Below are 14,401 nucleotides of genomic sequence, written 5' to 3' on the forward strand. Positions count from 1 at the left end.
GATATCAACCTGTGGTGACCTGTTCTTCGCATAATTGGTGCGCTAGACCGTTGCGACCTCCGTCATCACCTCCTAGTAGCAAATCTTACGGTCGAGCAGTTCGTCAAGGGAGCGCATTGTACCCATCCATCAATTGCGCCTGGATTGGTCAAGTCTCGTAGTATGGTGTAATTGGTTCCCATGTGCTGATGTTGATTTGTCGAAAAAGCAGAAAGCTCTGGCGCGTTCGATGCAAGGATGCCTGCATACGTGTCTGGCTCCACGTAGCTGGGCCCATGTTTGTTTTCACCTCACTTAATTGAAAATTACAGACAGAACCTCTTTTCGCTGAACAATAGCGCTCAAATAACAGGCCACTCATCCTCTCACACATTCGCGCACCGGGATTCTGCCTTTCGAAGTCACCATGTGGTTTGAGCACCGCCACGTCGTTCCGACTACATTGCTAGGCATACTTTGTCTGCTAGCTCTTCTCTTCTTTCTAATCCTGCTTGTTTAAATATACATTATGTTCCTGCACTATCGGCTGTTGCAATCGCTATCTGAGAAGCGCGAGAAAAAGCGAATTGAGTAGTCTTTGCAGCACCATACCGGAAGCGCCGCGCTTTGCCACGAGTAACATGCACACAAGCCACACAGTAAGAAATCTCTCTGCCCTAGATACCAAACATCTTCACTGTAACTACAATGATAGTTTCGGATGGCTTCGAACCTGTTTAGCTGACTTTGAGCTCCAGCGATAAAGCGTACCACCAGACGGTTGAGGCCCCAAGGTTGGAAGATCGCAAGAGATGCATAGCTTAGATATTCAGGAACTCTGGGCGCCCACATATTTCTTTAGACATTTTCCCATGACTTTGGGTGGGAGGTTGGCCTACTCTATCAGAGGACGTCGCAATGCTCTTCAGTGTTGACTATCCTCTGGCCGTGCTCTGCGCATGATGCGAGGGTTTGCAGCGACAGTGCCATCGGTCATGCTTCCAGCAATCACCTCTCAGCTATGACAATATTTCCACAGTCACAAGTGTGAGCCAAGAAAATCCTGCAGGTGACAAAAGAAATTCTGCGGTAGTGGCACAAGAACCTATGACGTATAGAAAGTTGATTGCGGCTCCACTTGCGCCTGTTACCACTGCATAAGACCGTGAAAGTGCGCCCCATGCTCTTTAACACACAGGGAGGGCGTCCGATGATCGTGCTGTACTGCCTTTGTTGGGCAGTTGTCACCCCTTCTAGGCAACCGTTTTAGCAGTGCACGGCCTGATCCGGCACTGAATGCCTCATGAGTTCCATGCACAATCGTATTGTTCTGCTCTTTGGGTCACGAAACCCCACATTAGAGGTCGCCCGTGATATACAGGATTGCCTCATGCGGTAAGAGCCCTGCAAGAGCTGCACGAGGCTGGTCTGCTTCGCTTAGGCACTTCATGAGGCGGATAGGCATAAAATCTTCCAGCCTCCCACCATCACACTCCCTCCTTCAACCTCCCACCTTGAGTCAAGCGCATTCGACGTCAACTTTACTCTTCCAAGCTTTGATTCATCCTTGACTGCCGCACGTATATACGCGCAAGCACAGCAATCCTCTTCAACCCCTTGCATACAACAGTAAGCCATATCCGCAGTCCACCTACACCTACTCTCTATCTCTCAAATGTTGCCCACCATGAACGGCCAGCCCACTAACACGATCCTTCGCAGCTTTAACATCATGTCGGCCCCTCATCGCAACCAGTCCAACCTCTCTGGCCAACGCGATTCCACATCGCAGGCCACCCGTTACCCTCCAGGACATGTTGAGCACATGCGATCCTTTGGCCAGCTCCCCTCGGCCAACCAGCACATCTCGCCATACGGCCTTCCTGCACGTCAAGAGTACTACATCGTAAGTCCTCCCTCACCACCTACAGTTCCTCCAAGGAAACAAGCCACTGACCACCCATCCCCCACCAGCGCCGCTCCGACGGCTCACACCAGCCCCTCTTCGACCCGCGCACGATGCCGACGCTGCACCTCACCCCCATCCAAGAGGCACACCTCTTCGCCATGCCCCCGCTGCCCGACTCAGCCATGACGCCCCAGCAGCTGCGGCAATCGCAACTCCTCATCCACCCGTCAGCGGCAGGCATCCGGCGCGACAAGACCGTCATGCGCAGCTGGCTAGGCCAAAACCTCCCAGGCGAGTTCCGCAAGAACAACAACTGCCTGAAAGCATCCGCCGGCACCATCGTGCACACAGGCCGCGCGCGCCTCAACCTCAGCCGCCCCTACTGGGCCTGGCTTCTCTCGCCCACCGCGCCCGCCGCCCACGCCTCCGCCGGGCCCCTCGCCCGCCGCGCCGTCCTCTGCGACGAGCAGCACAACCGCGACGCGCACGCCGACGCCGACGACGCCGACGACGACGACAACAACAACGAAGAAACCACCACCACCACCGCCCCTCCTTCCCCCTACTTCATCTGCCCTCACCGCCACCTGCACCCCCTCGCCTCCCCGACCTACACCCACCTCGTCTGCGCCCCCTGCGAGCGCGCGCAACCGCACCACTGCTCCCCCCTCGCCCGCATGATCCTCACCCAAGGCCCGCTCGTCGCCATGTGCGAGTGCTGCGCCATCGCCGCGCTCGCCCGCCACGGCAGCGCGCACAACGGGTGTCGCTGCAGCAGCGACGACGGCGCCTTCGGGGGTCTCTGCCTGCAGCACCAAAACGCGGGCGCGGAAAGGGTAGCGCGGCGCTGGCTGGCGTACCGCGAGCGGCACCACGGGCCGGCCGGTGGGGGGTGGTCGGACGACGAGCGGGCGGGGAGGCACGTCGCGGCGGCGGTGGTGGTGGTGCCGTATTGTCGGTGCGGGAGGGCGCCGGTGCTGCGGGCGTGGCGGCCGTTTGCGTTTTGGTGCGGGGGGTGCGAGGGCGCGGTGGTGATGCCGCGGATGGGGGAGGAAGATGCAGGGTGGAGGACGGGCCCGCAGAGGCCGCAGCGGTGGTTGGTGGTGGGGAATTTGCCGGTTGTGGATTACGACGCGGACTGGATGCGGGCGCCGTCGGAGGCTCCGCCGTTCAGGGAGGGAGGGCCGGTGGTCGATCCGGAGAGGTACAGGCCTGGTCGTCGCCTGTTGGGGCTGGGTTCTGCGGCGCCTGTGCCGCCGTCGTCGTCGTTGTTTGGTAGCGGATTGCTGGTGCCGGGGGGAAGCAGGCCCATGACGGGAATGGGTCCGCCTCCGGCTTTTCAGCCGCCTCGTCGGGTTGGTGGTGTTCCGCCTGCGGGCAGGAGGCGGACGTATGGTGGGGAGGATGATGAGGATGAGTGAAGGGACTTAGGGGAAGGGGGTGAGGGAAGGTGGAGTGGGTGGTCTCTAGCATGGGGATTGGGAGACGACAGGGTTCTGCCATAAAGGAAATCAGATTTCATTACCTCTTCCCAAATGTTGAAGTTTTGACATTGTTTTCTTTCGTTTCAGCTTCAAGTGAGTCCAAGAACCGTATGACGGCCACCGCCATCCTCCTCATGAATCGCCATACCCAATCCCCCCCCTCCCTTCTCAAGCCCTCCCCTCCCCACCTCCCTCAACCCTCCTCTCCTCCCCCTTCCCAAACACCCACCCACCAGTCCACAGCACCGCCGGCACCGCACTAACCGCCGCCAACAACCCCAAACTCCACCCCATCGTCCCCCACCCCGCCCGCTCCTTCACATACCCCGCCCAAATCGGCCCCACCAGCGCGCCCGCCGCCCACGCCATATTAAACAGCCCATACGCCTGAGCATACGCGCCCATCTTCCCAAACCTGCCCGGCACCGCTCTCTCCTTTTCCGCCACGACGAGCGTAATCTCCGCCATGACGCAGGGCATGACAGCCGCGAGGGCGACCCCCAAGCCGGCCAGCAGCGCGCACAGCAGCGCCTTGTGCGCCAGCGCGTCGCGCACCACCAGCCGCGCCAGCACCCAGCACGGGCACGCGGCCACGAAGCCCGCGGCGGTGAGCCAGCGCGGCGAGCACGAGCACGTCGTGGCGGCGCCGCGCTGGTGGTGGTCCGCGAGCCGCCCGAAGGCGGGCGCGAGGAACGAGGGGATCACGACGGGCAGGAAGATGAGCCCCGCGCCCGTGGGGCCCCAGTGGAAGGTTTGCCGCACGTAGAGCGGGATCACGGCGTCCAGGCTGGACATGAGGATCGAGACGACGAGCGTGGACCAGAGGGAGGCGCAGAGCCGGCGGGAGAGGAGGAGGGAGAGGGTTGGGGGGAGGCGGTCGCGGAGGCGGAGGCGGCGGCGGGGCTGGGGGCGGGACTGGTGGGAGGATGTGGTGGTAGGGCGGTGGTGGTGGTGGTGGTGGGGGCATGGGCGGGCGGTTTGTTGCTGTTGCTGTTGTTTTTGTGGTGGTGGCTGCTGCTGCTTTTCCGGGTCTTCATCCTGTGCGGATTGGTTGGAAACCGGGGAAATGTCCTCCGCGCTCTTCTCTTTCCCCTCGTCGTCCTCCTCCTCTTCCTTCTTCTTATCGTCACCATCGTCTCCACCGCTTCCTCCTCGTCCTCCTCCACAGCAGCAGCAGCAGCAGCAGCGCTCTTCCGGCGTCGCTGCCGCCGTCACCACAACCCCACCCCTCCCACCTCCGCCAGCACATCCACATCCACCCCCACCCCCCTCCCACCTCGCCGCCACCCTCCTCTCCACCAACACCACCCTCAACCCCACATCCACCCCCAAAAGCGCATACGCCATCGCAAACACGCCGCCATACCCCGCCCTCTCCACCACCACCCCGCCCAACAACGGCGCCACCAGCACCGCCAGGCTCATGGCCGCGCTCACCCACCCCATCGCCAGCCCGACGCGCCCCTGCCGCCCCACCGTGTCGACCAGCAGCGCCAGCCCGACGACCCACACGACGGCGGCCGACGCGCCCTGCAGCACGCGGCCGGCCACGAGCACCGCCATCGAGGAGCCGACGTTGAGCATGACGGTGGCGCCGGCGAGGGCGGCGAGGCCGCCGAGGAGGGGGAGGCGGCGCGTGGTTGTGCGGTCGGCGATGTGGCCGCAGATGGCTGTTCGTTGTGCGTGTCAGCGTGGAGGTGGGGAGAGAGAGGGAGAGAGAGAGATGGTTGCGTACGTGAAAAGGCGAGGAGAGCGGCGCCGTAGACGGCGATCAGGACCGAGTTCCAGTGTTGGACTGTGGGGGGGAAGGAGGGGAAGGAGTCAGTTTCTGGGGGATCGATCGATCCCAATTCGGGGGTGTTTGTTCGAAAAGGAGACAGTGTGGGAAACTCACCCGCAGCGGGATCGATTCCCGTCTTTTCTGTCAGCGTGTACGGCATGACCGGCACGATGACCGCGTATAAGAAGATGTCCTGCCAAAGGTTGATTTAGCTTTGCTTCCTGGAAGAGTAATTCACAAACGCGAAGCAGTTGCCTACAAAAGAAAAAGAGAGAGCTTCTCGGAAACCTCAAAAGGTGGACTGTATTTCCACAAAAGAAAGAAAGAAGGAAAGAGAGGGCAGTCATCAGCGCGATTCGCATAATGAGTAAGAAGATATCGTCTTCGCTTCGGGAGAAAGTACAAGATAGAAAGCATAAGGAATGAACAAGGCAGCATACCGTGAACACGGCAATCGACACCGTGGCGCTGATAAAGGCCGCGTTCGACCTGTACTTCAGCAGCCAGGGCGGCCTATCGCTATTCTGAAAGACGGCCTCCTTCAGGCTGCCGAGCCATGATGATGATGACGTCGCCATGGCCTCGAGTGGAGTGAAGCAAGACGCGGCAACGATTTTTTCCCCAGACTCTTTCGGCCTGTCCGTGTGCGGGCGAACGAAGTAGGATGGAAGTGGAATTCAAGGCAGTCCAAGCAGCAGCACGTTGGCAAATCAAGACAAGGAGGGGGCGGGGCAAAAACGTGGGGAAAGTAGTGGAGAAAGGGCGCAGAAAGTACAAGGTCCTTGTTCAAGTCCACAAGCGGTGGAAATATGGCACCCTTTACAATACCGGTAACCAAAAGAAGTGCGTCTCCGTAAGGGGCAGCGGTCGAGAAGCGTGAGAGAGAGAGCAGTCATGCACCCCGCACACCGACCAAGGGTAAGTAGAAGGCGAGGAGAAAGGGAAAACGGGGGGCGGTTTGCTGCAGGACATCATGGCTTATCGGCTGGTCCATAGAGGAGACCAGACCCACAGGTCTCGATGACATATCCAGAAAAACCACAGAGGAAAATCCGCCATGCGCGTGGGCCGTCCGAACGGAGCTGGGTGGCTCGTCTTCTGGGCCTTCTGAGTGATGTTCGGCCTCCGCGGGCCCCGAGAGGATTGGGCAAATCCAACGTCTCCGCCGCCGTATTGTAAAAAAAAAAAAAAAAAACCGAACCACAAGCACGGTTGCCAAAAGCCTCGCGGACTCGGCTTCTATGAGGTCATTACCGAAGAGCCTAGGCCGCGGGTGCAAGCCACACCAATTCGTGAGAACGCTTGTCTCGAACCACCCCTTCTGAGCATGCGACGACCGGACTGTTTTACGGAGAACCAGACCCCGTTACTGAAGTGGTGGCGTAATAGATGGCGAAAGTTAGAGCCCCGGGTGGGGCGAGGATGGGGAGGCTTCTTGGCGTTGACGGGTCTGCTTGCTCGAATCACCGGCCGCAAGCATTGTGGGGCTATATGAGTCGTGAGAGGACCAGTCCGCCGCTTGCTTGACCCGGACAGCGACGCTCAGGACTTAACAGACACCTCCTCTTCCTTTCACAGAGACGTGAAAGCTGGTGAAATTCGCTTGCAACAGTCAGTGAATTCGAACAGGCTATGCACCGTTGCCAAGCTGCAACATGATCACTGACCGGTTGTAATGCGTGTCTGGTCCCGCCCCGCGCTTGCACGGCTAGACCATCTGCCCACTCTCGGCTGCCGACGTGGACGTGTGCTGATAAAGCAGACTGACGTACGTACCCTTGCGCGCTGTCGTGTCACCGTGGTCAGGACCCAGGACTTGCAATGACCACAATAGCGTTGCGCGTCTGAGCGCTGGCGGACCGCTTGTCTTCACCGATCCTATGGCATAAGTCGTTGTGCAAGCATGATTTGGACCACCTATAGATCTACCTATCTCAGGTCAGTCCTTCCTCCAGCAAAGGGCTTGCTTCGTATTTCAGCATCAGCACCCCCGAGGCTGCGCCGGAGTGTGGTCGCATCTCCTCTCAGGAGGCAACGGTCCCTTTTCTCTTTGCGACGTGAAGCGAAAAGAGCGAAAGTGACGCTGTGAGACTGTGATTACTGCGCTGTGCCGTTCAAGTAGAGAGGGAGAAGAAACACAGAACAGAAAAAGAGCATGCTATCCCGCCAATGCTTCACAAACAACCACGCGCCTCTTAACGGCCCATGACCCAGACTGGGGCGAGTGGAGAATAGCCATCGCATGCGCTTCCCTAGTCTCGGGTGGAAAAATGAAAGCAGAAAGGAATATAACATGACCGTTGGGGATTTCCATTTCCCGTGCGCCCTGTTTGCCCACCGGTTCCCCCTTGTCCTGATTTGGTAAAGAAAGAAAAAAGACCGGCAGCCGAATACTTTATCGACAGCCGGTAGCATCGCAAAGCTAGAAGCACCCCATCTTAGAGGTAGCGTTCGTTTTCGCGTTCATGTGCACCGAGATAGTCGCCGCGGACATTGACAAAGGAACCTGGTCCGCCGTCTTCAGCCAATTTCTCGACGAGCGCCTCTGTCTGCTGGACAAGGCGCTCTAATGCCGCACTCGATGATTTGCCCAAGCTCACTGATGAACGGTTAGCAGTCGAACAGAATCAACAGACAAGGCCAGTGTGATGTCATACCAAGGATGGCGCTGTTGAGCTCCTCCGCTACCGGAGTCCTCTCGTCGGGGTCCAGCATGTATGCGAGCGGGCTCTGCTTGGGATCGCTATATGCCATGAGCGCGAAAGTGTCCTCCAACGCCCGTTTAACTTCGCGTCTGGAGTCCCCACTGAATTCCCCCCTTAGCTCTTGGCCATATTGCAGAGTTTCGCCGAGCAACTCGTTGAGCTTGAGCGCGTCGCTTCCTGTGATGTCCATGCTTTCGCCGTTGTTTGCATTATTGACATTGTTAGTCGAGTCATCGAGCTCCATCTGACCATCAAACACGTCGTCATAACCAGAGTTGGAGTAGCCGTTGTTTCCAGCATTGCTTCTGAACCCGCCCTTGCTAGGTGGGTTTGACAGTTCTTGACATCTCCGGATCATCTCGATGAATTTGCGGCAGCGAAGCTTGAAGTAAATGTTCTCGTTATCCTGGAGAACCGTCGGATAATATGCAGTTGTAAGCTTCAGAGCCTTGTCAATATCCCCATCAAGGATTGCTGCACGTATTTCTAAACGGAACAAAGTTAGCCTGACAAGCCTGACAACGAGCATGTAAACGTACTCTGGCGGTTGATGGCATCGATGTCTTCCTCGGGCTCAAGGTCTCTGACATTCGAAGGACCTCCTGTAGTGAGCGCCCGAGACTCCTCGCGTACTTCTGCTGCAAATGCACGGGCAGTCTCGACATAGCCGTCATGGGCGAGATATTGAGCGATTAGCTCGTGGATCAATGCTGTTTCATCCGCTCCTGGCTTTAAGGATGCCACACTCGTACGGCTAATGTCGGCTTGTATGGCGCCCTGCTCCTTCTGTTTGATGGTCAGCAGACGAAATCTTACGTCCATCACACGCTGCTTACCTTGTACTCGGTATCAATATCAAAAACAAAGGGCTCTTGTCCGAAATTCGCGCGTAGATGCTCGCCATTCTTCTTAACGCCAACCGAAGGATAGAGGTCCAAGCTAACTGGGATGTTTCTGAAAGCAGTTCCTTGGTCAAGTTAGCCAAGCATGATACCACGAGCAATCGCACATACCGATTCTATGGCCGTTCTTTGTAAAGAAAGCCTCGTTCGTCCTGAAGTTGATTCCACAGCCAATGACGTCGTTCATCGAGAACTTCGGCCCATAGCTCTTGCCGGCGGACGTGCTGCAGAAGCTGTATCCATCATCGCCGTGGTATCCCCAGGAATCAGGTTCCCAGCCTGGTAATCTGTGAAGCGCGACCTTTGGTCCCGAGAATCCGATGCCAATCAACCTGCAGGGCCGAGTCAGCGCACGTCCGTCGACGCCATTCCCTCGTCGCGTTACTGACCCTTCCTTTCCCTTTCCGACAACCGTGACCTCGAAATAGTAGATTCCGCACTGCCTGGGCATGGGATGGTCTGTCCTGACCGATAGCGCCTCGTCATGGGTTTTGCTCATGGAACCGCACTTGACGTCCAAGCCTTCCCTCAGCAGCTCGAGGCCTGCGGACCTGTCCTCCTCGTTCCAACGCGTCGGCCAAGATCTCTCCTTCTCCTCTGTGTATGTAGCCGGGGGTGCGCGTTCGATGATGTCGTGCGTCATGCCGCGGTGCGAGGGGACCATCTTGTGCAGGTTGGCACTGGACGAGCTTCTCGAGAGCGAGCCGGTGCCCGAGGAGCGCGCGTCGCGCTGGGCGTTCAGGCGCGCTTTGTGGGCTTCCTCGAGGCGCTCCGCATGGCGCGAGCCCTTGAGGTAGGAGGGGACGAAGAAGGGTGGCGTGGAGGCGTCCATGGCGGTGCCGTAGGAAGCGCTGAAATTCGGGTTGGCGCCGCGGTAGGAGCCGGATAGGCTGCCGTGGCCGTCGATGTCCATGCCGCGAGACGGGTTTCTGGAATGGTTGCGCGGCTGGTGATGGGATGAGGAGTACTGGTTGAGGAGGTGGGAGAAGGCGCCTGAGCGAGTGGGTTGGGCGAAGGGCTGTGCGCTGTCGCTGTTTGCCGTGCCTGCGGCTACAGAGGCGTACGATGACCGGCGAAACATAGTTGATCCGACGCCGGGGGTGGTGGTGAGCGAAGCGTGAGGAGCGTCGCCCGGGATGTGAGGGAAGCGGTTCGTCATGGACTGACACTCCTCGCGGCCGCGGCAGCGAACGGGAGCTGCTCTCTCTCTCTGAACGAGCGCAGCTGACGTGTTCGGAGACGACAGACGGCGGACGTTGGGTCTCAACAGGCTGCGTGCAGCGGCCGGCCTATGGAGAGGCTTCCGGCGTGCGTTATGCTGGCAGTGATGTTACGGGTATCGTCGGTGAGATGGCAGTGGTTCGGCGTCAATCAACGGCGGCTCTGCACACTGCCAGCTCCAAGCACAATCATCATAAGCATTGCGGGTCGCTTGGGAGCTTCAGCAGCAAGACCGATCGCGCGCAGGCCACAAGAAGGATGCTGAGGGCGTATCGATGTTGGGTGATGCGACCTGGACGCGGGTGCAGTTGCGGGGGCGGACCAAGCTCGGATTCGCCCGAACCCGCTGTTTACTCACTATCTATGCACGTACCTGCACCAGCGCCGCTTTGCGCCTTCCTCCCTCCGCCCGTCGCCCCAGCACGCCTCGCGCCCACGCTTCTCCAGAGTCGGAACTGAATCATTCATTGACGCCTATACTCTAAAACGCCTGGTATCCCCAATCCTGATCTGAGCCTGGGCGTACCCGACGGCATGACTGTCCCGTGTCACCTCTTCCAAATCCCTATCCAGCTAGAGCAAGTCACGCGCCATTCGCTTTGATCATGACCACTCCCTCCTGACTCCCCTCTGTTTTTGAATCCGTACCTAAACACCGTGCATGAAGCGCTGTCGACCCCCGAATAACCCATTTGGAATCTCGTCTCGCAAACTTGAAAACGAATGCGTGTCAACGCAAAGCTTGAAGCATATTATACATATAAAAAGGAAAAAGGCCTCTCTCTCTCTGTGCGTGTTGAGAGTGTAGTAGAGCAAGGGAATCTATTGACGTGTTAGCCATGGGTCTTGGGTGATGTACAAGAACAATTGAGCAGGCTGGGTTGATGAGCAGCCCACAGTTGACAATTTTGCGGACTGAAACTAGGATGGCATGAAGATGGACGAGATGTGCGACAACAATCACGGCAACCGAATACAACTTACCAGCAAAACAATGGAACGCCCTACACGGGTGTCATCTCGGGCAATGGTGAGCTCGCACCATGAGCAAGCGGATGAGACCTGTTCGGAGTATCCAGGAGACCGGCGATGCTGCTCTTCTCGCTTGGCACGGCACTACTCTCGTTGATCTTTGCAGTCTCGCTGCTGCTGGTGGTATCGCTCTTGACGTCGCCGTTCTCGTCGACAGTCGACTTCTTCGGCGAACGCCATGTCGGGACGGACCAGGCGATGCCGGTGAAGCTCTTGAGCTGGAATCCTTTCTTTTCCCACTTGCGGCAGGGCTTGCCAGATCGGTCGAGGGCACGAAGACCAGCATTGATGGCACCTTGGTTGGCTTTGGGACCGAGCTTCTGGGCTGAGATGGGCATCACGCCGTTCATGGGGGTCTCGGCAGCCTCGCCACTGTGGGTTGAAGTCAGTCGCAGTCTCGGCAACGTAGAAGCCATCAATGATGCGAGTGCTGGCACACGATGCAGTGCATCGAGAGGATGCCGTCGCATTCCGTTGATGGGTCGAGGATGACTTACACGCGAGGCTTCTTCTTGGGGCCGGGCTTGCCGCGAGGCTTGGGGGTACCGTCGTTGGACTGTCCAGCCGTGCGCTTCGAGCCAGGCTTCGGACCGGGTATGCCCTTCCTCTTTGCACCATTCTGCGGAGGCGCGAGCGAGTTGTTGTCGAGGGCTGGCGTGGAGCCGTTGACGGCGGATGCAGCATCGGCGTCGGGGGCAGACTGCAGCTCGGCGGGCTCTACGACCATGGGGTCTGTAGGCGTGTCGATGGGCGTGGCCGACGAAGACGACTTGGAGCGCGAGTTTTTACGGACGGGGCCGTCAGACGGGAAGCGCGCGAGCAGCGAAGGCGCAAGGCGAAGGACGGCGACCTGCGACCTGGGCGACTTGGCCGACATCTTGAGGCTGGAGGCTGGGGAGGCAGTGACAGTGACGGTGGTGGACGAGCTCGACATGGCGGCGCGTCGTGGTGTTGAGTGATGCGGTGGTGCGAGCGTGTTGGGCGTTGGCCGACGGTCGCAAGCCTGCTAATTTGGCGCCTCCCTTTCTCAGGGCGGCTGGTGAGGTGAATCGGTCAAAGTCAGGTGTGACCCGAGCGCAGCGGCGGGATGGAGGCGTAAGGGGTGGGAAGCTGGCTGCGGTGCGGATCACGGTGGTGGTGGATGGTGATAGTTGAGGAGGAGGGAGTGGGCGGCGGGAAGGCGGAGGGCAGGCATGAGACGCGGCATTTTGCCTTTGAGGTCGGGTGGCTCGGCCATTGTATGGACTCTGGGCTGTGGTGGGTTCCTCTCGCTGAGGACCTAGGGTCTTTGCGATCACACCGGGAGCTCTATTCAGCACGTGACCCCGACGCGCGAAAGCCAATCACCGCGCGCGCGCCCGCGGCCCTTCGCGCAGCTGCCACTGCGGCTGCGTGCACTCCATCGGTCTGCACTGCGCGGTGGTGGTGCTGGCGGGCTGGGCGGAGCGGCGGAGCGCTCGCTCTGCGTTCCAGGTGCCGTCGTCGCAAGCTGCCAAGTCAAGTGGACTGTGTGCGTCGGGCCTGTCGAGCGCCCTCACGCTTCCCGCCCCTGCTGCGGCGCTACGAGATTTCCATTCAGCCATCCTCATGCACGGGGTCCGGAATTCGAGCGGGCAGGCAAAATTCTGCCGCCCGCTATCTGCCGCCCGCTATCACCAGGGCCGCCACCAGAGGCAGAGGCACGCATGCAGCGCCAGCTAGTGCTTGGCAGCATTCCTCGCCCTTGGTGTTTCTGAGCTGGGCCGCCGCGCCTCATGGCCGCCGCCGACGGAGCGCGATGAGCGAGCCCTGGCGTGCTCCTCAACGCCGCCGGTGATCAACAGCCCAAATGACACATTCGAGGTTCCATCACCCCAGGCCTAGGCGAGTCGGCGCCACCAACAACCACTCTGATCTAAGCTGCATCGTCGCCCCGGTTCCCATCGCCGTCCGCTCAGTGCCGCCGCGATTGGACTTCACACGACAGTTGGGGCCTGCGTCAGCGCCACGCCCAAAGAGACCGCGTCCCTGGCCCGGGGCTGAGGCCTCCCACGCATCTGCGCCGGACCTCGCACGCTCCTCCCCGTCACCTCCTGCGTCACGCCCGCCAGCCTGTCCAATCCAGCCAGCCGCCCAAGGTTGCCTGTGCAGCTGCGCCGCCGCGAGACTCCACCCTCGCCCGACCTGTTGCTGCTGCCTTTCACCGTAGTCATGCCCGCATCGTCGATCGTCACCACCGATGCCCACGCTTCGGCGCTGAACCCGCCCTGCCCGCTGTCGCATGCATCACGGCATCGGTGCGGCACCAGAGGCGGCGCGACCTCACCACGATGTCAAGGCATCATGGCCGCGCTAGCCTCGCTTCGGCGTTCCAACCATCCGGGAACTCATCTCAGCGCGAAATTACATCCGGACATCTGCTTCAGCTGCTTACGAAGAAAGATCGTTCAAGCCTACATCTACGTCCGCATCCTTGCTTCAACTGCCTACGCAAAGGATCTCTATACGTCAATTTCTTCCGTCACACACTGCGATGCCTACCTTACCCTCATGCTCTAGCCTGAGCTAACAATAAGTACTGGCACCTCACCCTCTACTGCGCTTCCACCCATCCATCTCACCCCTCTGCTATATCACTCCGCTACACTCCCGCTGCGCTTCCACACATCCGCTACACCCTCCCGCTATAACCCCTCCGCTACGCTCCCGCTACGCTCACACCCATCCATCTTACTGCCCTCCTCGCCCGAGCTTGAACTCTTCACACGCGTGTGCTGTATTCGCATTGGCCCTTGTTCGGCCCGCCACAGTGCGCTATGAGAAGCACTTTCTCTAGATTCGTCGAACATGCTGGCGCCGTCAACTTCTTCACTAACGCGCCAGCCTGAGAAGAAGGAGGAGGAGGAAAAGAGGCCGGCTCATCACCACTCAGCAATGGCAGTGTGATTTCCAGCTTTCGCGTGGGCGTCCCCAAAGGCGAAGGTATTGAGGTTTTGTTCGACTCGCGGGTGTGATGGTACCGGGTCTATGTGGCGAGCTTTTTCTCGAAGGTCCACATAATTGTCTATCGAGGTTTCGATCATCGCACTGGAAGACAGGCGTGTGGCCGAAACCTCGATCCAGTTCGCTGCCCGGCGTACTGAAAGACCTTTACGTCTAGGCAAAGACACAAATCGTGGCCGCATCGCGTGTACTTCGCTAAAATCACGACTGGCGTGATAATGGTGGCCGCGCACCTTCCATTCTCAGAAAGCCAAGCCCGTCTTTCTCCAAGTCTTTCCGTTCTCAGAGAGCCAAGCCCGTTTCCCTAAGTCCTTCCTGACACTTCCCCTCAGAGCAGCTGCTCCATCATCCAACAGTCATCATCGAGAGCAGCAGATGTGCCGTTGGCTGACAGAAGCAAGATGCGC

The 14,401-nt window shown here is 59.2% G+C and overlaps 4 protein-coding genes across 4 annotated transcripts; 1 reads left to right on the plus strand and 3 right to left on the minus strand.

The window, feature by feature from the left end:
- Window positions 1-1,666: 1,666 nt before the first annotated feature.
- On the plus strand, window positions 1,667-3,309 carry BKCO1_17000102 (uncharacterized protein; the record flags this gene model as incomplete). The annotated part of the gene is made up of 2 exons (XM_020271563.1): window positions 1,667-1,885; window positions 1,954-3,309. 2 exons carry the CDS (start codon window positions 1,667-1,669, stop codon window positions 3,307-3,309), a joined length of 1,575 nt encoding a protein of 524 aa, XP_020131634.1.
- Window positions 3,310-3,540: 231 nt separating this feature from the next.
- On the minus strand, window positions 3,541-5,312 carry BKCO1_17000103 (mfs general substrate transporter; the record flags this gene model as incomplete). The annotated part of the gene is made up of 3 exons (XM_020271564.1): window positions 3,541-5,042; window positions 5,108-5,167; window positions 5,267-5,312. 3 exons carry the CDS (start codon window positions 5,310-5,312, stop codon window positions 3,541-3,543), a joined length of 1,608 nt encoding a protein of 535 aa, XP_020131633.1.
- Window positions 5,313-7,590: 2,278 nt separating this feature from the next.
- BKCO1_17000104 (ran-binding protein) lies at window positions 7,591-9,918 on the minus strand (the record flags this gene model as incomplete). The annotated part of the gene is made up of 6 exons (XM_020271565.1): window positions 7,591-7,751; window positions 7,810-8,343; window positions 8,397-8,643; window positions 8,694-8,824; window positions 8,871-9,091; window positions 9,149-9,918. 6 exons carry the CDS (start codon window positions 9,916-9,918, stop codon window positions 7,591-7,593), a joined length of 2,064 nt encoding a protein of 687 aa, XP_020131628.1.
- A 1,066-nt stretch (window positions 9,919-10,984) lies between these two features.
- On the minus strand, window positions 10,985-11,946 carry BKCO1_17000105 (uncharacterized protein; the record flags this gene model as incomplete). The annotated part of the gene is made up of 2 exons (XM_020271566.1): window positions 10,985-11,384; window positions 11,510-11,946. The coding sequence occupies 2 exons, from the start codon at window positions 11,944-11,946 to the stop codon at window positions 10,985-10,987; spliced, it is 837 nt and encodes a 278-aa protein (XP_020131627.1).
- Between the last annotated feature and the right edge of the window lie 2,455 nt (window positions 11,947-14,401).

This window comes from Diplodia corticola (genome assembly GCF_001883845.1).
Source record: "Diplodia corticola strain CBS 112549 chromosome Unknown scaffold17, whole genome shotgun sequence".
NCBI classification, from domain to species: Eukaryota; Fungi; Ascomycota; class Dothideomycetes; order Botryosphaeriales; family Botryosphaeriaceae; genus Diplodia; species Diplodia corticola.